Below are 22,377 nucleotides of genomic sequence, written 5' to 3'. Positions count from 1 at the left end.
CGCTTGCCAGGGAAGCACTTATTCCACTGAGCCATCTCCCCGGCCCCCTCATTTTATATTTTAAACAAAACAAAACATAATGTAAATTTTAGATGTGAAAATCTTCTAAATCAGACATTAAGAAAATTTTTATATGTAAAACTGCAGTCATCTAAGTTCCTCATTTTAGAAGATAGTTATTTTCATAAAACTATATTAGAAGTGCTGGGATTGCTATTTTTAAGTGAATTTATAGATATATACTTTCTAATTTCTAGTTTAGCAAGTATCAAATATAACGCTCCCTAAAATGTTTTAGAATCCTCAGCAGTTTTTAAAACATACCAAGAATCCCGAAACGAAAAACATCAAGAAACACTGTTTGAGAGCATACAGCATTCAGCCCCAGCGTTATGCAGAGCATCTGTTTTATGGACCGCGGGTTCTGAAGCCTTTTAATAGGCTTGTTTATAGGATGTTTTAGTGCCTTATATGGGCTAAAGGTACATTCTAAAAAATCTCCAAAGCAGCTATAATTTTCTTTAGTTTACTCAGCTATAAAACTTATAACTTGACTGGTTCTTTGAAAGGAATACATGTTAGAACTGCTACTCACAGTAAGTGAGGTTAGAGCTAACTGTGACCTGGGTGGAGCTAGGAGCAGAGACTTTGGACTCCGACTACCCTGACTGTGCACCTTGGTTCCAGCCCCTATCATCCTTGGTTTTTTCTTTTCTTTTTCTTTTTTTTTCCCTTTAAATGAGGATAATGGTAGCCAACCTTAGAGTATTATTCTGACCATTGAGTAGAATAACAAACCCCCTTCCTAACTTAGATTACTTTAATTTTTCCCTATTAATTACTCCCTTGTTTCCAGTAGATATGAGTCTGTATTGCAGGTATTCCTGTGTTACTAGTAAGTACAGAATTATAGGGACAAGTCTGACAAGTTAAAAGTTAGAGTGATACCAGCCAGAGGAAATAGCCTGTCCTTTCAAGGAAAATAGGTGGATCCAATTGTCCAGGATTTGATCTGCCAACAGAGAACTTGTTACTGTTCAGTTCAGTTAATGCAAAGAATTTTTATAAAATTGGAAGTAATAGAGTGACCTCACATTTCAAGATGATAATAACTAGAAAAAAGATCTTTCTTTTATATTTTATTATTAAACTTTAATAATTTTTTTTCTGTATTTTAGAGAAGGGTCTACAGGGTGTTCAGGGTCTCACTACTAGATCAGACTGGTAGTGATCTGCCTGTTTACAGCCTCCCAAGAGCTGGGATTACAGGTGTATGCCACCATGCCCAGTCTCAGTTGCTGTTTCAGTGCACCCTGAGGGCGGGGCCGGCACAGTAGCCTGGGGATCGAACCCCTGGCCCTTGCTTGCAGGCACTTTAATCTGCTGAGCTATTTGGCCAGCCCAACATTTTCATTTTAATATTTGCATTTTAACAGCTTACTGGGGCGATCCTATTGTAATATACACAGTTTCAGTGTATTCCTCTTTTTTTTTTTTTTTTTTTGAGTCGCATGTTCTGTGATTCAGCTCATGCATTCAAAACTGTACAGGTAATTGGCATCTTCTTCACTTTGGTCTTTTCTGGCCTTAAATAAATGAATTTTATACACCCTTAGTGTTGTTAGTATCCATTCCACCCTCCCATCAGAGTGTAGCCATAGAGAACCTTCCTGTGATATAAACACTCACCTTGGGAGAATGGAAGTATGTCATGGTAGAAGAAGAAAGGCATAAATGTGGCTTTAGGCAAGTTAGTTGGTCGATCCAATTCTCTTTCTTCCTTATATAATGATAATACCAATTCCATTTCATTGTTTTTAAGGATTTAATGGGAGTACCTTAAATAAATATTAGTTCCCCTACCCTTATGTTTGTATATCTGGAAATTAAAAATACTACTTGTGTACTTTGCTCATTGGAAAGTTCTTTGGGTCATTATAAAGACTGTTTATTCTTGTTTTATGCAATTTTAAAAACTTGTTTCCATTTCTAAATCCATGGCATGTAAAGCAGAAAGCAACAGATTGCTGATAGAGCAAAAACTATTTTGGCAACAAAGGAAAAGTCACAAGTTATTACAAAGAACAAAAATGCTAACAGTAATATTCCATTATGTAAAAGGAAAACATTGCATGTTTTCTTAAAGAACTACCGTCTAATGGCTTTTTGATAAACATTATAGTATGGAACATTGAGAAAATAAGTGATTACTGACTTGTTTTCTTAAAGGTATTGAATTTGTAATTGTACTGTTGTACAATGTACTGATTTGTGTTGTACAGACTGGAACTTTAAAATGGTTAAAAAGGGCATGATAACATCCTCCATTTTTGTTGTAATAAAGCCCACCTGGAAGTGTGGTGTGTGTGTGTCCAGCATGCACAAGCCCTGGGTTCATTCCCTAGTGCTCACACACAAGTTCTAACAAAATCTACATTACTGTTTTAAAGGCATGAATTTTGAGGTCTTAGGGAAATGTAGTATTCAAGAATGACTTAGTCTCTGAGGTATCTAAACTGTGTAAAATCCACAATAGATACGCTAGTAAATGAGAAGTAATAGTGATCTTTGTGGGCCAGACACCAGTGCCGTGATTTGTGAAGTAGTCTCACTGAATCCTGACAGCAACCAAAATGAGGAAGCATACTATTTTTTCTCAGTTTACGTTCAAGGAAACTGATGCACAGTAAAGTTATAAACTTGCTAAAGTACTGTGAATTATATAGTGATTGTCTAACCAAATTGATCTGTATAGGTATTAAAGTGAACTAACTACATGCCAGGCATGGTGACACATGCCTGTAATCTCAGGAGGCCAGAGAATCTCAGCAAGTTTAAGGCCAGCCTGAACTACATAGCAAGACCTTGACTCAAAAACAAAAAATAAAAAATAAAAAAAATAAAAGTGGGCTGGGGAGAAGGCTCAGTAGAATAAGTGCTTGCCTGGCAAGCACAAGGGCCTGAGTTCGATCCCCGGTTCCACCAAAAAAACCCAAAAAACTATAGTCTATTTAATGGCTTTTTGATAAACATTATGGAATGGAGCATTCAGAAGTAGATTCTGAAACCAATGAAGTTAATGACATTAACTTCACTGTTGTCTCAGACCATGCAGCTAGGATTCTGTGCTGGTAAACAAGATGTATATTCAAGCAAAGCTTTGAGTATTTGACTATGTCATATTTTAAAACTTTTTATTTTTAGAATTTTGTGCTGCAGTTATACCAGTGCACAAAAGATACGTGCACAGTATTTATGGTATTTGTAATAAGGAAGCTGGAAAAACGTAAACACCCCTCAGTAGGGGGTTGGTTAATTTTTGATAGGTATATTCATACAGTGGAATGCTATTGAAAAAAAGAAAGACCTATATGTGCTGATGTAGAATGATCTTTAACAATAAAATGTACAAAGTAACTGTAAAATGTTTACTGTATATTACTTATATGTGCTTATATATTTTATATACAAGTAGAAAAAATTAGAAGAACAGATGAAAGAAATTCTTTTTTTATGTGTTTAGTACAGGGTCTCACTGCGCAGATCAGACTCATAAAGATTCTCCTGTTTTCAGCCTCCCAAGCACTGGGATTACAGATGCGCACCACCACACTCAGTCTCTGTCGCCTTTTCAGCTCACCCCAGGGGCGGGACTGGCACGGCAGGCAGGGTATTGAACCTCGGTCCCTGCATCTGAGCAGGCACTTCAATCTGCTGAGCCGTCTGGCTGGCCCTGGAATTGTTAATTCTAATGGAACTATAGGAACCTTTTAATTTCATACCCTTAAGTATCATTTTACTTATTTTTACTGTGGTCATATAGATCTTGTAATATTAAGAAAATAAACCTTAACTGTAAGGCTGAGGCAGGAGGTTTGCCCCAGGTTTGAGCCTAGGCAGGCCTACATAGTGAGTTCAAGGCCAGCTGAACTACATAGTGAGACTTTGGCTCAAAAAACAAAACCTGGAAATAAAGTTTAATAGTTTTCAATAGCTACCACCAATGTGCCAGCAGCCACCACCTGGCCCAAGGTTTCATAGGTGAACTAGTAATCTACTGGAGGTAGTTTGGCAATCTAACCTAACAAGTACTTCAAGTGTTCTGGGTCAAGTAACTAACTTTTCCTGAGAAAGACAGAGCATGCACATAAATATGAACAGTTAACATTAAGAGGAAATTAAAAGAATCAGACTACTTTGTGTAATAGTGAAATTTCAAAATGTGGAGGTAGTAAATGAGTCTAAGGAATTATCAGATGTTTTAGAAATAGAAAACCTACTTTATTTAAAGTATAGGAAGTGTGCTTGCTTTGGCAGCACATATACTAAAATTGGAATAATTAGCCTGGCCCCCATGCAAGGATGACCCGCAGATTTGTAAAGTAATAGGATGGAAACTGAGGTACATATTAGCCCAGCCTGTAATCATAGGTGAATTCTTCAAAACATTTATGAAATACATAATTCTTTGCTGGTGGTGTTGGAAATCAGAGCCAGACTTTTTGCACTGAGCTGTACTCCTACCTTCTGTGTTTATATACATTTTGAGATGGGGTCTCACTAAGCCACTTAGTTGTCCAGACTGGGTTTAAATTTACAATCTTTTTGCCTCAGCCTCCCAGAGTGCTGGGATTATAGGCACATGCTACTATGTCTAGTTTTATCTGTTTAAAATATTTCAGAACGGAGAAAAAGACTTCCTAGTTTGTCTTAAAAAGCCAATGTAACACCAATGCCAAAATTTAACAGATTGAATTTTTTTAAAGCATGTTTTAAGATTGTGGTTAAAATTTTTTATTTGGAGAAATATATATTGTAGCTAAATAAAATTCATTCCCAAAACCAAAAGATAGTTTTTTGTTAGATACTCTGTTTGATACATATTAACAGAACAAAGAGGAAAAAATATGATCTTTTATTTTAATTTTCTACCTGAAATGCACATGATAAAGTTAACATCAATTTGTAGGTTTTGAAAAATGAGAAGCCAAAAGCGAAGCTCAGAGGTGTGGAACTAGCTCAGTTACATTGAAAGATGTTATGGAGTATTAGCCAGTATCGTGCTTAATGACAAAAGACTGGAAGTGATTTTGTTAAAGATTGGAACAAGACTATAAATAAACAGCCTTCTCAAGGAAAATCTCTATTCTGACAAATGAAACACTACTTGAAACATTATAGTATCCTAAACTGTTCTAAACAAGGAGGAAAAACACTGAGAGGTAGAGAAACTCCATCACATATCTATTATCAAAATAAAGTAATGTGTTACAGTCCAAGAATAGCCATATAGAACTGTGAGGAGTCAGAAATAACTTGATTTTTCAAATTACTGGAAAATGAGAATGAAAAGGAAGATCAATAAATAGAATCAAGAGAAATCCTAACTTGATTTTTTATTCCAAAACTAAATTCCAGTTTAGTTAGATTTATCTTTAGTATTAATCATAAATATTCCAGAATAAAACGTTTAGGAAGATCTTTTTAAATATAGCAAAAATATAGAAAAACAGATATATTTATTTAAAAATTTAAAAATTCTGTACTACTGTAAGAACTTAGTTGAAAAACAGATAAATCAGGAAATTTCATATACAAGATGGACAGGCTTCTGCCTCCATCTGTGAGTCCATCCGTCCTTCCCAGCCCTGCCTTCACTCCCCACATTTACAGCCATCCTCCTCTTGAGTGGCCTTTTCCTTCTTGCTAGAGCCACATAGTACTTAAGGGGAACTACATAAATGAATAAATGAATTCCCTGACACTTGGAGGTCAGTATCCCTAATAAAATAGAGCTTCTTAAAATGAATAAAGAAAATTCATAGCTCATTTTAAAATTAGTAAAGGACAAGTTGGATAATGTACAGGAAAAGAAATTGCATAGCTATCAAATTCAAACTTAATAAGTACAAATTTAAAAAGTGACAAGATTCTGGCTGTACCCTAACACTGCCTCCTCCTTTCTAACCATTCCCTGGACATCATCCTGAGTGTCAACAAACTACTGTGACTTGACTTTTTAGGTCTTCCTTGTATCTGGCACATACCTGGCATGTTTTAGATGATTTAAGGGATATCTAAGATACATAATGATCCCTTAACAGGCAGCAGATAGGCAGAAGAGTTAACTAAGACAGTGGTCACAATAAAAATGTCTTCGTGGTGTGCAAGGTTATGTAGCCTTTCTTTGTTAACTCTGCTTTCTTTTCTTCACAACTCGCTTATTGATTTAACCTGCCTTTTACAATTTCCTTTCCTCCCTTAAATTTCCACTGAAGTGTATGCCCCCTCACTGCAAAACCAGGTCTGATCCGTCAACTGACATGACTTTTGTTTTTGGGCATGTAAACAAATGGTTAGTAGTGTTGCCATAGCATTGTTTAACCATTAATAAGTGTGTGTTTGTAATTCTTTAAATACTTTTTTTCAGACTTAGTACTGTGGTATCTCAAATTTACCCTGTTTGTTTTTTATTGTTGTTGTTTGGTTTTTTGGTGTTTTTTCTGTTGTTTGTTTGTTTGTTTTGTATGTATTTTAGGGAAGGGTCTACAGGGTGCTCAGGGTCTCACTACTGGATCGGACTCATAGTGATCTGCCTGTTTACAGCCTCCCAAGAGCTGGGATTACAGGTGTTCGCCACCACGCCCAGTCTCAGTTGCCATCTCTGGTGCCCCTGGGGGAGGGCCGGCATACCTTACCCTATTTTGAATGTTACAGAAAAAAAAGACAGATTAACTCATTCCTGCTGGCATCTCCCCCTCCCCCTCTCACCTCACACTGGTTCCAGCTGCCCAACAATGAGACAAATTACAGCCTCATCATGAATGTGTTAAATATACAAGAATTTTTACTGGAAGAGTGACAGAGATAACATAGTGCTTACTTGTAAGAAATTCATAACATCTGTATAATACAAATAATCTCTACTTTTTAAGTATAGATAACATAATCTGAAATCATCTTTCTTGAGTCTGAACAGTACCACCTCGTTCACAAATGCTTCAGTTCTCAGCCCTCCATCAGGCAGGGCTGGGAAGGACGGGTGGACTCACAGATGGAGGCAGAAGCCTGTCTATCTTGTATATGAAATTTCCTGATTTATCTGTTTTTCAACTAAGTTCTTACAGTGGTACAGAATTTTTAAATTTTTAAACATATATCTGTTTTTCTTTATTTTTGCTATATTTAAAAAGATCTTCCTAAAACATGCCAGGTATGTTCAAACATGAACTCTTCTCAGAATCATGGAACAAATTAAGCTCATGAGCGGAGGCACAACTGTGTTTACTTGTGTAGTCAGTTTTGAGATACTTGTTGGATGATTTAACTGATCAGTGTGGAGCCTTGAAAGTTTTCATGGTTAGAAAAAGGAAGAGCGCAAACAAACTTTTTTTAAAGAAAAGCCATATAACCATGTTAAGTACAATTAGGAAAGTAGAAGCAAAAACTTCTCACCTAATTAAGTAGCTGATAGAATTTCAATGAGTTTTCCAAGTTGGTATTTACCTAGTTAAGATTATATGTTTTGCTTGGCATATTTCTTAGCATTCGCCCATATTGTTACATCATTTTATGACCATTGCTTTCAGTAGCTGTGTAATAGTCTATTGGCTACAGGGAGCTGTTACATGGACAGTACTTATGGTAAAGAGTATGGATGGTATGTTGTTTCTTCGTTGAAAAGTGACTTTGAAAGAAATAAAATTCTAATAAAACAGCTCATTAAATGGATTTTGATTAATAGAGAATGATAGCCTTATTATAAAACCAGTGGGTTTTTGATTTCACAAAGTGCAAATTGGTTGTCAGTTGGAAGTATTACATCATACCTTAGATAATTTGAAGAAGTTACTAACAAGCTGTCTAGCTATGTATTTTTTTTGTTGTTGTTGTTCTTGTTTTTGTGGCTACATAGTTTTGGTTTTTTTCTGGTGGAACCAGGGATTAAACTCAAACCCTTGCACTTGCCAGGCAAGCACTTATTCTACTGAGCCATCTCCCAGCCTCTGGTTGCGTAGTTTTGAATGGACAATTTTGGCATAATTCTCAATGCTAACATTGTGTTCTCTTCCAGATTATGGAGCTTTGTGGTGCAACACGACTTGGTTATTTCGGAAGAAGTCAGTTCTATATTGCTTTGAAACTTGTAGCTGTTGCCCAGTCTGGGTTCCCATTAAGAGTAGAAAGTATAAATACAGGTAATATGCAATACACTAGTTACTGAAATGAAAATAGTCTTAATTACAAATGATATTTGAACCAATAAATTTTTTTAGTCTCTGATACCACAATGACATTTTTTAACATTAAGGTGACAGGATGTAATTCTCATCACCTTGCATTTCCCATGGAAAGTAAGTCTGTCTTGTACCTGTTCTAACATAGAATATGTATGTCATATATTTGACGATAGTGTGTGTTCAAATGGCAATTTTTCAGAATTCACAAACATTTCCTTAAAATTTAAGTAACTTATCAAGGTTAGTCTGAAATTGTAATGAACATCTATGTATGTAATACATCCTTACTCCGTTTTCTAATATAATAAACTTACATCTCTGGGGCTTTATGAGAGGAGTGGAGGGGCTATGGAGATTCCATTTGTTTAAATTAGAAAATATCAGTTAACTAAAATTTTCTCATTGCTAGAAACACTTAAAATATTGGTAGATGGAAGATGAGCTACAGGGGTGTGGCCACCTTACAAATGTCTTTTTGGATATATTTTTTCAATTATTTGGAGACTGGTTGATAGGAAAGAAAATAAACATTCTATAAACATATACTTAAATGCTTAAGTATGGTGGATTCTGTATTTTCATGGAGAAAAAGGAAAACGAAGTCTTCTGTAATATTTTGTATTATTGGCTAAGTTTTTTGATCAGTTAAAGGGTTTTAATTGTGGACCCGTAAAATCCATATGCAAATATTCCAAAATCTTAAGATCTCTGAGATCTGAAATACTCATCTGTAGTATTTTGAGTAATACATACTTAGTCTACAATTATTTTTGTGGTTAACAGTAAAAGACCTGCCTCTGCCAAGATTCGTTGCTTCGAAGAATGAACAAGAATCTCGCCATGCAGCCTCATACTCTTCAGATTCTGAAAATCAAGGGTCTTACTCTGGTGTGATTCCCCCTCCACCTGGCAGAGGACAAGTGAAAAAGGGATCAGTAAGCCATGATACAGTTCAGCCTCGAGCATCTGCAGATCAACAGGTGATCACATGCCTGTAAATATTATCAGTTCATGTCCTATGTATGTTTGCATGAGTTTATTGATAAGATAATAATTAAATGTAAATACTGTAAATTTAACTTAATTAAAATGTCTCCTTAAAATTTGAATTTTATAGTAGTAATATTGTTTCTAGGAACCTGCGTCCCCAATAGTTTCGCCACAGCAGTCACCACCAGCTTCTCCACACACATGGAGGAAGCACAACCGTCATTCCAGTGGGGGAAATAGTGAGAGGCCTCTTGGACCTGGGCCATTTTGGTCTCCTTTTGGTGAAGCACAATCAGGTATATAGAGATTCTTTAGAAATATCAGCTATTTTTGGTTGTAAATTGAAGGAAACTTGATAATATTCCTTTAAGAGTTACCTCTAAGAATGAGTTAAGTAAATAGAAACAAAATGACAGGAAAATTTATGTATGAAAAAGGTTTACTTGTATGTGTAATGCTTAGACAGAGGCGATGGATACCAGATTTTGTGAAGGTAAAATTAATAATTATTTCCCAAAAGTGTTAACAAAGCACAAAACAACTAAAAAGTTTTAAGTGAGATATAATTTTTAATTGAACAAGAGATTACATTTTGGAATTGTTGCATTTCTTGAATTTGACTTAGAGTTTGAAAGAACTTTTTATATGAGGTACATTGTTAGAGTTTTAACTACAAATTTGTTTATTTTTTATTGAGAAATAAATAATGAGACAGTTTCAAAACTGCATAATAGAACAGTTTCGATAATCAGTACATTGTACATTGTTATCTTCTTAGTGGTTATCCATAGTACAAGAAGCAAACAGGACATCCAGTCCAAACACTATTAGTACACCTCTTTCTTCTCATTGAATTAAGCGAAAGTAGCTGTATATCTATCTTATTTTGTATATATAAATACAAAGTGATCATTCCTTTGTATTCCCCCTCTTTTTTTTTTAGTCCTGTCAGAGCTGAATATTCTATTGGCATCTAAATACTAAGGTGTTTGAATTCAGCTAAACAATCCAACACTGTCTAGCAGTCTATAATATTAGTGGGTTATCCTCAGAAGTTATTGACTTGAGCCTTTTACAGCTCATGTATTAATATGGATTTACTTTATATACCTCGTTTTTATACTTTTCTGCTGGATGGTTAAGACCACAATAAAGCAAGACCTATATAGCAAGAATTTTAACTTTTGTATCTGATAAGGTCAGTCAAGTACCCTCAGGATTTATCCTGTAGCCCTGTATTGCACTTTGTAGATCCTTTGTCAGTGTCAGCCATGAGGATGAGTCACAGCCATTGCTTGACCAATTTGCTCTTTGTGAAAGCCTGAGAGAATGTTTTTTCTCTCCATGTGACTCTCCCCAGGCACACTATATATCATCAATCACATTCCTCTGTGGCTCCATGATCTTCTTGATCAGAAAATTTGGAGCACAGCTGAGTTACAGGTTGTTATAGTAGGGGTTCTCCTATGTCCTGAGTCTTCACTGACCTTGAAAGGCTAGGGCGAAAATGTTGGCTGACCTTGCAGCCCTTCCTTTTCTCCAATTTTGAACTGTTAACTTAGGTTGTTAACCCTCCAGAAGAGAAGCTTATTATTAACCTGCAATATATGCATTAACTACAAATTTAGTAACTAATGTTATCTGCAAATGTGAATCGGTATGCTCACCCATTCTCCTTTTAGGCTCTTCTGCTGGTGATGCAGTGTGGTCCGGGCATTCTCCACCTCCACCGCAAGAAAACTGGGTCAGTTTTGCAGATACTCCACCAACCAGTACTCTTTTAACCATGCATCCTGCTTCTGTCCAGGTGTGACATTTTATTGGTATTGCATTTTTATTTGCTTCATTCAGAGTATTGCTGTAGTCATTGTTTCTGTATTTTGCTGTTGCAGATTTTATAAATGCAAGTTCACTCTTACTTTTAAAAATCTAGAGCTCTTCTCTGTGCTGTTATTTTTAAGCCTGTTGTCACTGGAATGTTTCACTAAAGGTTTGGCTGACTTTCTAATTCTCTAGTGTAGTTTTGAAAGGTCTCTGCATCTGAGATTATATTTGCTTGGCTTTCTTAGCACATTTTTCATAATTTTCTGTTGCTTACATAACTGCTGTCATTCTACATGTTTATATAATCATTGTGCAAAAACATATCTAATAACCTGACATAAAACAAGTATGTGGTTTGCTGATGACTTCATTTTAAATATCCACAAGAAAACTTAAGTTTTATTTTCAAGGATAAGTAACCTAGCAATCTTGGTCCGTGTAGCCATATAGATAGATACTATACTGAGGAAAAAATGTTTCATTACAGGACCAGACAACAGTACGAACTGTAGCCTCAGCTACAACTGCCAATGAAATTCGTAGGCAATCCAGTAGTTATGATGATCCTTGGAAAATAACAGATGAACAAAGACAGTATTATATAAATCAGTTTAAAACCATTCAGCCTGATCTAAACGGATTTATTCCAGGTGAGTTGTTGGAAACAGAAGTTCAATTCTAGATGGGACAGGACAAAATCTCATCTTTATAATTTCAAAGACATTGCTTTATTGCTCCTAGATTTTTAACTACAAAAGACCATTAATTCTCAATGCTATTATCTGAACAGAGTTTATAGTCACTGGGAACCAAAATCATGATGTGTTCACATTATGTTATTTTTTCACATTGAAAGTAAAGTGTAAGACTTTCATCTCACTTTCTATTTTTGTTCTCTACATTCAGAGTAACATTAAACAACACTGTTTTAACATTTCAGGATCTGCAGCTAAAGAGTTTTTTACAAAATCAAAACTTCCTATTCTTGAACTTTCTCATATTTGGTAAGTTTGGTATTTGTCATTAGTTGGGTAATGTGAGTTGTTTCATTGGGGTTTGTAGCAGGTAGCTTTTAGAATATAAACTGACACTCATTCCTTCAAAAATGTTCGCAATGAACTCAATATGGCCTTGTAAGAGCTGGTTGTCTCTCTCTAGGAAAGAAAGAAGTGATGCTAGTACGAAAGTTCCTTCTGAGCTTTACTAAGCAGAGTCCTCAGTTTAAGGAAAGTGCTTAGCTCCCATGATGAATAGGGATTAAGACTTTCAGGATAGCTGCCACACAGTTGGATTTGGCTATTGGAACACAAATTATATTTACAAGGGCCGGCCTGATAGCTCAAGCAGACTAAAGTGCCTGCTTAGGCAGAGCATAGCAGCCAGGATAAGTCCCCGGCATGCTGTGCTTGCCCCACCCCTGAGGTATGCTGAGATGACAATTTTAAAACTGGGCATGGTGGTACACACCTGTAATCCCAGTGCTTGGGAAGCTAAAAACAGGAGAATCACTATGAGCCAGATCTATGTGGTGAGACTCTGTAGACCTTAGACCTTGTCCTAAATACAGAAGAAAAAAAAATTATAATTACAAATCACTTTTTAAAAACAATTATCAGATAAACTTTATTTCTTCTTTGTATCAGTGTTCTCTATATTCTTAAATTATTTTAGTAATAGGCTTTAGTAATGTAGTGGACTATAGTATAATTAGTGTAGCATAGTAGGAGGTAGGTAATGCTTTAAATCAAGAATTAGAGATAGATGAATGCTTTTATAGTTTAAGGCCAAAAATTTTTAAAAATGATTATCTGGCATCTAGGCAGGGGCATCAGGGTGGGGAAGCTGTATTTTTTGTATCAAGCCTTCCTGTGTTTTAATGTGCATATGTGAACTTCTGATAGCAGTAAAAACAGTATTAAATAATTTCTGACTTAAATATATATTCCTTCAAATATCTATTCTTTAAATTCATATAGGTTATGAGTCATTTTTTGGTAACTTTAATTATTGGAGTATGGGGTTTCTTTTGGCAATTTATTATGAGAATTTCAGGTGTTGTAACCTATGAGCACCCAGATCCCACCACCTAGATTCTGCAGGTAATCTTTTGATATATGTACTTTATTACACTTTTTTTTTTTTCATTTATATATTTGGTACAGGGTCTCACTGCACAGCTCAGACTTGCAGTGATCCTCCTGTTTTCAGTCTTCCCAGTGCTGGGATTACAGGCATGCACCACCACGCCGGACTTGTTCGCTGACTCAGTGTGTCCTGGGTGGGGGCGGGGGCGGGGGCGGCTGGCACAGTATGTGGGACCCAGGATAGAACCCTGGTCCTTGTACTTGCCAAAGCAGGTGCTTGCCGGCCTATACATTTTTTTTTTTACTGAAATATTTAAAACTAACGATTTTTTATACTTTCTTAAGGAAAATATTTCTCCTCTTTGAGAAATAAAGGAACCCAGAGTGGAATGTGATTATATTTATAATAAGTTTGTCTTCTAGGGAACTCTCAGACTTTGATAAAGATGGTGCATTGACACTGGATGAGTTTTGTGCTGCCTTTCACCTGGTGGTAGCTAGGAAGAATGGCTATGACTTACCAGAAAAGCTCCCTGAAAGCTTAATGCCCAAACTGATTGATTTGGAAGATGCGGCAGGTAAGACTGGAAGGGAAAGTTCCTGGTTATATGCCTTGATAAACATAATTTTTGATTCTTAAAATCAAATATAGATGTTAAAATTTAGCTTAATGGCTTCAGTAGAGCACATAGATTTGCCATTAGAATAAGCTAAATAGACCAAACTTGGATTTGTTTTTTTTCAGTCAGCTCTTAAAAATAGCATACTAGGAAGCTGAGGCAGGAGGATTTCAAGTTTGTGTTTCCGAGGCAACCTGGTGAATTAGTGAGATCTTTCAAAATTGAAAGGTCTAGGAGTATAGTTCAGTGAAAAGGCCCCTATCAAATCTCTGGTACTGAAAGAAAAACAAAAGAAGTCTGAATGGCTGAGATAGGGTGATAGCAAGTTCAAAGCCACATGGCTGACTTAGAAGACCCTGTCTCAAAATAGCTAAAAAAAAAAAAAAGGGCTAAGGAGGTGGGTTAGTGCACACACGCAGATATATGCTGTTTGATCTTTACAGTTATGGCTTGCTGAGACTTAAGCGTTTCACAGTGTCACCTTGCCAGTTTTAACGGCATTGTGTATTGATGGAAGTGAGCAGTCTGCTTTCATTATAAATATTTTTCTATTTAGTACATCTTAATTTCTGGAAGGAAAACATCTGACTCATCATTAGACTTTTACATTTGCAGTCATTTTTTTTTAAACACAAACCTCTTCTGTGGGCTATAAAGAAATCTGGAAATTTTAAGTTTAATTTAGGTAATATTTCATTAGCAAGAATTTTAATGTTCATATGCACTGGTAGCTGTCTTTAAAGAGGGGTAAAGTAAAAAGTAATACATTTTTCTTAAATTTTGAGTGAACAAGAGGGCATCTAATGTTGCCTCGTGTCCTTTCTTTTTCTTTTATCTCTTTTGCTAGTCTGTGTATTAATGTTCTTTTGTAGATGAAACCAACAGTTCAACACACACACACACACACACACACACACACACACACACCCCGACCTATGAGATTGAAACTTGTGGGAGACTGAATAAATCTTTTTTCTAATATTACTTGTCAGTCAATCATGGGTTTAAAACAACCACACATGCTTGAAATACTACTACATTATTAATGAGCCTAATTAAAATCAAATTACCGTCCTATTTTTGTCTGTATTATTTAGATACAGTGATAGAAGGGATTTTATACTTTTTGAAGGGAATGTTAAGCAGAATTTGGCTTTCAAATGAGCATATATCTCCCAGGCACCCTCTCTTTAACCTAAAAATGTATATGGTGTGCCTATTATTTTCCAAGTGCATGAAATTATGGTCATAGAGAAAACAGGCTCCTTGGAGTAAGACTACGAATGAGCTCTTAGTTTTGTCAGTTATGCTTGTGATCTTGGGCAAGTTTTGTTGTTTTCCCTACTGTTTTTCCATTTCAAACATGGTATTGATACCATTCGCATATCAAGGCTGGAATCCTTCATTGATCTTTTATCAGTCAGTGGGGTGGGAGTATTGGGCCTTCGATCTGCTGTCTTCATAGACATCAGCCTCAAAAACTGATAGCTCAGTAACACAAGCAAGTTATTTAAGTCAAGCTTAACATTCTATATTTTCTAGAAGTTTGTCAGTTTCTGTCATCTGTTATAGTCAGATAAATGAATTTGGATTTTGCATGTGATTAGTGCCCCTATTTTCCTTTAATTTAAATAAAATCATTTCTTTGTAAATTTTATGAACTGCCTGCATTTTCAGGCTGATGGTTCAGAAAGTTCTTTACTAGGTGTTTATCATTTCATCTAGTTTTATACATATTAGATATATGTATCAAAGAGAGACTGGTATTTCTTGGCATTTCTCTATGAGCTGTTGCTCTAATTTTAAAAGTATTGGGCTCAGGTAATTTTCCCCCTCCCAACATAATAAATTATTATAAATATTTAATATATTGGAGTCAGGTTTGTTTGTCTGTTTATAAATGGTAAATTTTGGAGTGGAGTAATCAGGGTTTTTTGTAATTCCACTGTAAGTCTGCGATTCATTTGTATCAAGTCCCTTAAATAGAGAAATTATCCTATTTCACTGTGGCTCAGTCACTATCTGTAAAACTCATTATGAATATCTATGTATTTAGAAGTTCACAGTTAAGAATAGCCAACTATAGTTTTTCTTGTTTTGTTTTTGCTTTGACTCATGGTGGAATTTTTTTTTTATTTACTTATTTTTTTAAAAAAACACATAGCACTTTATTACCAGTATAGTCATGAAGTCATGAAGGACAGGTCTGAAGGGGCGGGAGCGGTCCTGATGGCAGGGAGTGGCCTCTACTTGCCAGCGATGAGCACGCGGGTCCACAGCACCATGATGGCCCAGTCCCTGCACAGGAAGAGCATGGAGATGTAGCAGTCCTGTGGACTGACTTGGACTTCTTCTTGCACTTGCTGCTCATGGGGCCTTCAGTCCATATCTCCTTCTCATTCTCCAGCATGCTACAGTGCCTGTCAAAGGCCTCCACCCAGCCTAGGGATTTCTTGTTGTTGCAGCAGTTGATGAGCACCTTGGTGTTGTCCTTGACAGACTGGGTCAGCACAGAAAGTGGACCCGTGTTAAACTCCTCTTCCTCCCGCTTCTGCAGCTCCTCTGGGGTCATCTCACTCTTGGGCTTGTGGAGGAGGCTCATGGTGGCAGTCACAACCTCTGGGTTACTCTCATTGCCCTTGCATTATTTTGGTCTCAGAAAAAGACACCTGGAATTTATTTTAAACATCTTCAGTGTGAAACTTTTCTGACTATAGAGAGGTAGTGTCTGAGCTGTTGCAGCATCTACTATGTGCTATTTCGGGTGGGACACATTACAGTGAGTCCTGTTTCTTCCCTTCCCTTTCCTACCAGTGTCCTCTGAGCTCTTCGGGGGAGGATGATGTATTATTCGTTAGGGTATTCTCAAGACTGGGCACTTTGCCAGGCACACATGAAAATTGCTCAGTAAATAATTATAAGGTGAAATAACACTAAATATATGATTTTCAAAGTAAGGTTAGGGGCATTTTTCTACCTTTGAGAATATAGCAGTTTATCATATTAGGTTTGTAATGATGGAGCGTACTAAAACATTTCCAGTATAAATGTCCTATCTTCAAACTTTAAACCTCCAAAGGGCTCAAAATGTAGCTCTTCCCCAGCTGCTGAAGGCCCTGGGTTCAATCCCAGTTGAATTCCTAGAAGCAAAGAGGTGGTAAACGGTGGTGACTTGAATTACAGCACTTTGTTGTACTACAAGCTTGCTTTTTCTTGCACATATAGATGTAGTTTCCCCAGTATCACTTGAACAAGTTTAAGGAATTAAAGAGCAGATAAAAAAATAGAATGAAACTCATAGATCAGTACAAGTACTTATGTAGACCTGATTTAAAAGATTGAATACGTTATGCCAGCATTGAATTTGTCATCATAAAGTGAGTAGAAAGGTAAACTTGTTGTGTTTTTTGTTGTCTTACACACACACACACACACACAAAAAAAAAAAAAAAAAAAAAAAACCAACACACTAAACTTCATCAGTGGTAACAGTTTCCAAATCTGAGTTCAGGAAAGAATGTTTTATCTTTTTAAAAAATTAAGGTAACCTACTGTGTTTTGGGAAAAATAAACATGGCAAGATGCTGTACATCTTAAAACTGAAATCTACAAAGAATCTCCTTTGTAGCATAGTTGCAGTTTTACATCTTTGCAATTTTTAATACATCTGTCTCTTGAACTTGACTAGAGGCTTCTTACAAGGTAGTAAGAGGGTTGTTTTTGTTCACCATGCTTGTGCCTAGTCGAGCACTAATTGCATACATAAGTAGATGTTCTCATTTTGAAATGACTGAGCAAGTGGTTTTTAACTGTTTTCTGTCTCCATACTACCCTGTTTGTAGGAGCAACTCAGAGATCTGTTGGAGATGCTGAAAGGACCTTGTCTGTGTTTCCTCTGTAGTCATTGCTGTACTGTGGGCGTGTATTTCATTGTTGTCTTTAAGATCTATAGCATAGATCTTTCAAACTCAATACTTATAACATATATTTTTTTAAAACCCAGGGAAGAAAAGGCACCTAAGACTTTGTATGAATAGTTTACTAGAAATTCAGACTTCAGACTGCTTTTGTACAAGTTAATCACTGTTAAAGAGCTTCTTTTGTAATAATTGAAAGCATATGACATAATAGCCTACAGAGAGATGTATGTTTGTATAGTGGTGTAATTGTAAGTCCTAATTTTTTTCCTTATAGTATTAGATGTCTTTTTATTTCATCACCTATAGTTATCACTTTTTTTATTGTACAAGGTATTCCATAAAATGTTGTACCTTAATTACTATGCCTGTTGCTTATTGATAAATATTTTTGACTTTCTGGCTTTACCTTTAAAACAGTCCTGCAGTAAATATGCTTAGACATTTATTCTTGTTCTATGCAAGTAAACCATTAACATTCTGCTCAACAAATTACTTCTCAGGGCCAGCCAAATAGCTCAACGGATTAAAGTACCTGCAAGCAGGCACAGGAGCTGGGGGTGCAATCCTCTGGGCCTGCCGTGCTGGCCCCACCCTCTGGGGAATGCTGAGATGGCAATTAAGACTGAGTGTGGTGGTGTGTACCTGTAATCCCAGGTCTTGGGAAGCTGTAAACAGGGGGATCACTACAAGTCTGATCTAGTAGTGAGACCCTGAAGACCCTGCAGACCCTTCCCTAACATACACACACAAAAAAAGAAGAAAATTACTTTTCAGCACCCCCAGCCTGCAATCTCAATCTCTCTCTAGCGCGCGCTCTCTCTCTCTCTCTCTCTCTCTCTCTCTCTCTCTCTCTCTCTCTCTCTCACACACACACACACACACACACACATACCTCTTAACAATATGGTCATTTCTTTCTGGAGAAAGATATTATGGGTGACAAATCAGTACAGTTGAATGTTAAATATTGGCAAAGATGCACCATTAATAAAATTTGTTGAAATTGGAACTCAAGTCCTGGATGATATATTGACAAAGCTTAGTAAGATTTGAAAGAAAAATACTGTACAAGGACGATAACAGGGCTTTTAAAGATTATGATTTCAATATCAGTGGATTAGTAGGGATCCATGGGAGTAGTTCAGTCTTTCAGTTCAGTCTTTAATAATATTTTGCAGTGGTGACTTTTTTGTGTTTTTTGAGACAGGGTTTCACAATGCAGTTCAGGCTGGCCTTGACCTCACTATGTAACCTAGGCTGGCCTTGAACTACAACAATTGCCCTGCCTCGGCCTCCCAAATACTGGGATTACAGATGTGTGCCACCATGCTGGGCAGTTTTTTTGTGTGTGTTTGTAGGCTTTGTCTTACTCAGTACTGTATCCTGAGAGCCCGGAATGTTATAAGTACTATGTAAATAAATGTTCACTGGCTCTTTTAGTGTTTTGGAATTTGATCACCCAATCACACTCACACAATGAACATCTCATTCTTTATACTCATTTCCACAATTTTGTGTGTTTTTAAGATAAAGTCCTAACTGAATTTTTTTTTCTCTTAATGAAATTGTAGTCCTTATTTTAAGTGGTGTAATTGAAATGGGCTTTTCCCACTTGTAGATGTCCTTGTATAATAGGAGCCTCTGCTGTATCCATAAGTGTAGTCTTTGAAGTATAACAGCTGAGTCAAACAGTAGATGCTGCCATCAGCACCATAAAAAGGAGTAGCTCCAAAATAGAATTTCTTTTCAAACATTACTGGGATACTTTTTTGTGTGTATATTTTTAAAATAAGACTTTGTTTTTAAATTAAACCTGCTACACCTATATACAGTTGTAACTTGGTCCACAAAAATCAGTTCTCTCCACAATTCTGACCATAAACCAAACTGGACGAGAACCAAATCAAATTCTCCTATAAGGCCAATATTGAACCTAACCACTGAATTTGATTCAGTTCTCATCCAACTTGGTTTGTGACCAGAATCATGGAAAGAATTAAAGTTTGTAAAGCAAAGTACCACTGTATATTAGACCTTTTTGCTGAATAGTTTTTGTGTAGTGTTGTATAGAAGATACATCTTTTTTTGAAATAGAATTTAGCTTTTGATATGTATAATATCACTCAAGACAAAATAAAGCTTATTTTAAATTAGTCTTCAAGGAACTGGGGATATAGCTCAGTGGTCTAAGTGCCTGCCTGGCAAGCACAAGGACCCGGGTTCAATCCCCTGTACTACATGCCCTGTCAGCTCTAGAACCCTGCCACTCTGCTGGCCACCGAAACTGGGCATGGTGGTGCAGGCCTGTAATCCCAATGCTAGTGTGGCTGAGACAAGAGTAAAACTATTAGTCTGAGCTGTGTAGTGAGACCCTGCACCTAATAAATAAGTCTTCAGTTTTTTTGTGTATGCATTCCTTATCACTTTTATTTTTTAATAAAAAAATGTATTTACTTAGAGGCATTCAGAATGTCAACAAAACAGTTGCAACTTTTTTTTTTTTTTTTTTTTGCAATTATAGACTGGTATTCAGTTAACAGAACAACAAATATTTCATATAAGCTGTATCAGAGACAACGGAAGATGAAAAACTACCATCCCCATATATAACTAATTTGTGCTGTGCACCAACAAGAACCTGCTTTAAATTTCCATGCCACTTTACAACCCCTATACTATACCAGGCAAGGTTAGTGGCTACTGAAAATACCACCAGGACAGGGCTAGCTAAAGACACATTTTGGTAGTGTGTTAACTATACTGTAGTTAAAGACACTGTACAGTTTAAAAGCAAATCAGCCTTACATTTCAATTTTTTTTTCTTCAAAAGGAGTTCTGTACCAGGGGGTTTATAGACAAGAAATAAAACCGCTAGAGCCAGCTTATTCATCATCATCCTCTTCTTCATCTTCCTCATCCTCTTCCTCCTCTTTGTCCTCCTCTTCTTCTTTTTCTTGCTTTTTCAGCCTTGACGACTCCCCTTTTCACTGCATCAGGTTTTCCTTTAGCCCGCGAGCCAGCGATGTCCTTTTCATACTTTTCCCTCAGCTTAGCAGCCTTCTTCTCATACGGCTGCTTGTCATCTGCGGCAGTATCATTCCACATTTCTCCAAGTTTCTTTGCGACATCACCAATGGAGAGGCGAGTATGTTCTCCTTTAATTTTGGGGCAATACTCAGAACAAGAAGGCCGAAGGAGGCCTCTTGGGCGCATTGAGATCCTTGAACTTCTTTTTTGTTTCTCCTTTAGGAGGAGTATAAGCTTTCATTCCCCTTTCATAACGAGCCCTGTCTGCTTTTGCCATGTCTTCAAATTTTCCTTTTTCTTTAGCAGACACAGTCTTCCACCTCTCTGAGCACTTCTTAAAAAACTCTGAGAAGTTAACGTAAGCACCTGGGTGCTTCTTCTTGTGCTTCTCTCGGCAGGTTTGCACAAAGAATGCATCGGGTGACATCTTGCCTCTCGGCTTCTTAGGATCTCCTTTGCCCATATTTATTTGTTTTCCTCAGCGAGGTACAGAGTCGCCCAGTGCCCATCGGGCTCTCACTTGCCCTGGCGCTGTCTCTGTGGATCTCTGTGTACTGCAGTGGCTGTTAGAGCAGGAGCCCGGCCTCCTTATCACTTTTAAATGTGTATGAAAAGGTTACCATTGGTACTTTTTCATGAATCTGTAATATTCATTCAAAGCCATTTTATTTTATATATTTTCTTATAAGAGTGATAATTAAATTCTAAATAAATCATATAGTTTTCTCCTGGTGTAAATATAAAATGACATTGGAGTCTTGACCCTTCCTTTCTGAGGAACTTTCTAGATTTGTTTGCTGAAACACTGTTTTAACCTTAAGACTTAAGGAGTATGTATATTTTTATAAGATTAATAGTAGCTGGCAGTCACTTTTCAGATCATTAATATGTTGAGTTTAATCCAAAAGAATAACAGAAAAGTAGGATGGATAAGTTACAAACCTAGAACAAAACTGAAGTAATGAGTAAATGATGTTCAATAGGTGGTACTGACTCCACAAACATTGAAAAAACAAAGGATGAAAAACACTGTTGGTGTTTGTAAACATTCATAACCAAGTACAGTCTGACTCACAGTGATCATTCAGGTGAATCCTCCAGGTGGAGGCAGGGTGGACAGAGTGTCAGCAGGATGTGGGCTATATCAGAAAGAACAGTGCATGCCCTGCTCCAAAGGGAGACACGCTTGAGCCTGATGTTGTGGGCAGGCAGGAAGCTCTTTGTTGGAGTATTTATAGGAAGCAGAGTTGAAGGAGGTGCAGTTTATTTCCAGATCTAACACTTCTCAGACTCTTGACTGTTGGTTTCTAGAACAGAAAATTTGCTCTTTTTCTACTGCCATTTGTTCTATCTATGAAGTTGGAAGGATATTGTATGACTTTGCTAATTTATCCCAGCAATAATTTTTAGATCTTCTAGTCCAGTAATTTTGCTAATTTATTAATCCTAACACATCTTCACATTCTTAAAAATTGCAGGTCCCAAGAGCCTTTGCTTATGTGAGTTAGAGTTATCAGTCATTACTATATTAGAAATTAAAAACATTTTTTCTTCCTCTTTATCCCCTGCATTTTAAAAATACTACTTAAAAAATAATAGCAGTAAACCCTTTATATGTTAGCATAGATATTTTTAGGACAGTAACTAAATTCTCCAAAATAAAAGTTATGAA

At 36.5% G+C, this 22,377-nt stretch overlaps 1 protein-coding gene across 1 annotated transcript in view; it reads left to right on the top strand.

Annotated features, from left to right (window-relative positions):
- The window catches only part of Reps1 (RALBP1 associated Eps domain containing 1), a 91,572-nt gene that overhangs the window by 30,153 nt on the left and 39,042 nt on the right, over positions 1-22,377 (top strand). The window contains exons 2-8 of the mRNA XM_004628583.2: positions 8,075-8,198; positions 9,024-9,220; positions 9,376-9,526; positions 10,913-11,037; positions 11,542-11,704; positions 11,995-12,058; positions 13,562-13,716. Of these exons, the coding sequence (XP_004628640.1) occupies positions 8,075-8,198; positions 9,024-9,220; positions 9,376-9,526; positions 10,913-11,037; positions 11,542-11,704; positions 11,995-12,058; positions 13,562-13,716 (979 nt within the window). The remainder of the gene's footprint in view (positions 1-8,074; positions 8,199-9,023; positions 9,221-9,375; positions 9,527-10,912; positions 11,038-11,541; positions 11,705-11,994; positions 12,059-13,561; positions 13,717-22,377) is intronic.

The sequence above is a fragment of the Octodon degus genome, unplaced genomic scaffold (genome assembly GCF_000260255.1).
Source record: "Octodon degus isolate 3935 unplaced genomic scaffold, OctDeg1.0 scaffold00024, whole genome shotgun sequence".
NCBI lineage: Eukaryota > Metazoa > Chordata > Mammalia > Rodentia > Octodontidae > Octodon > Octodon degus.
This window is presented reverse-complemented; position numbering and strand designations above follow the sequence as displayed.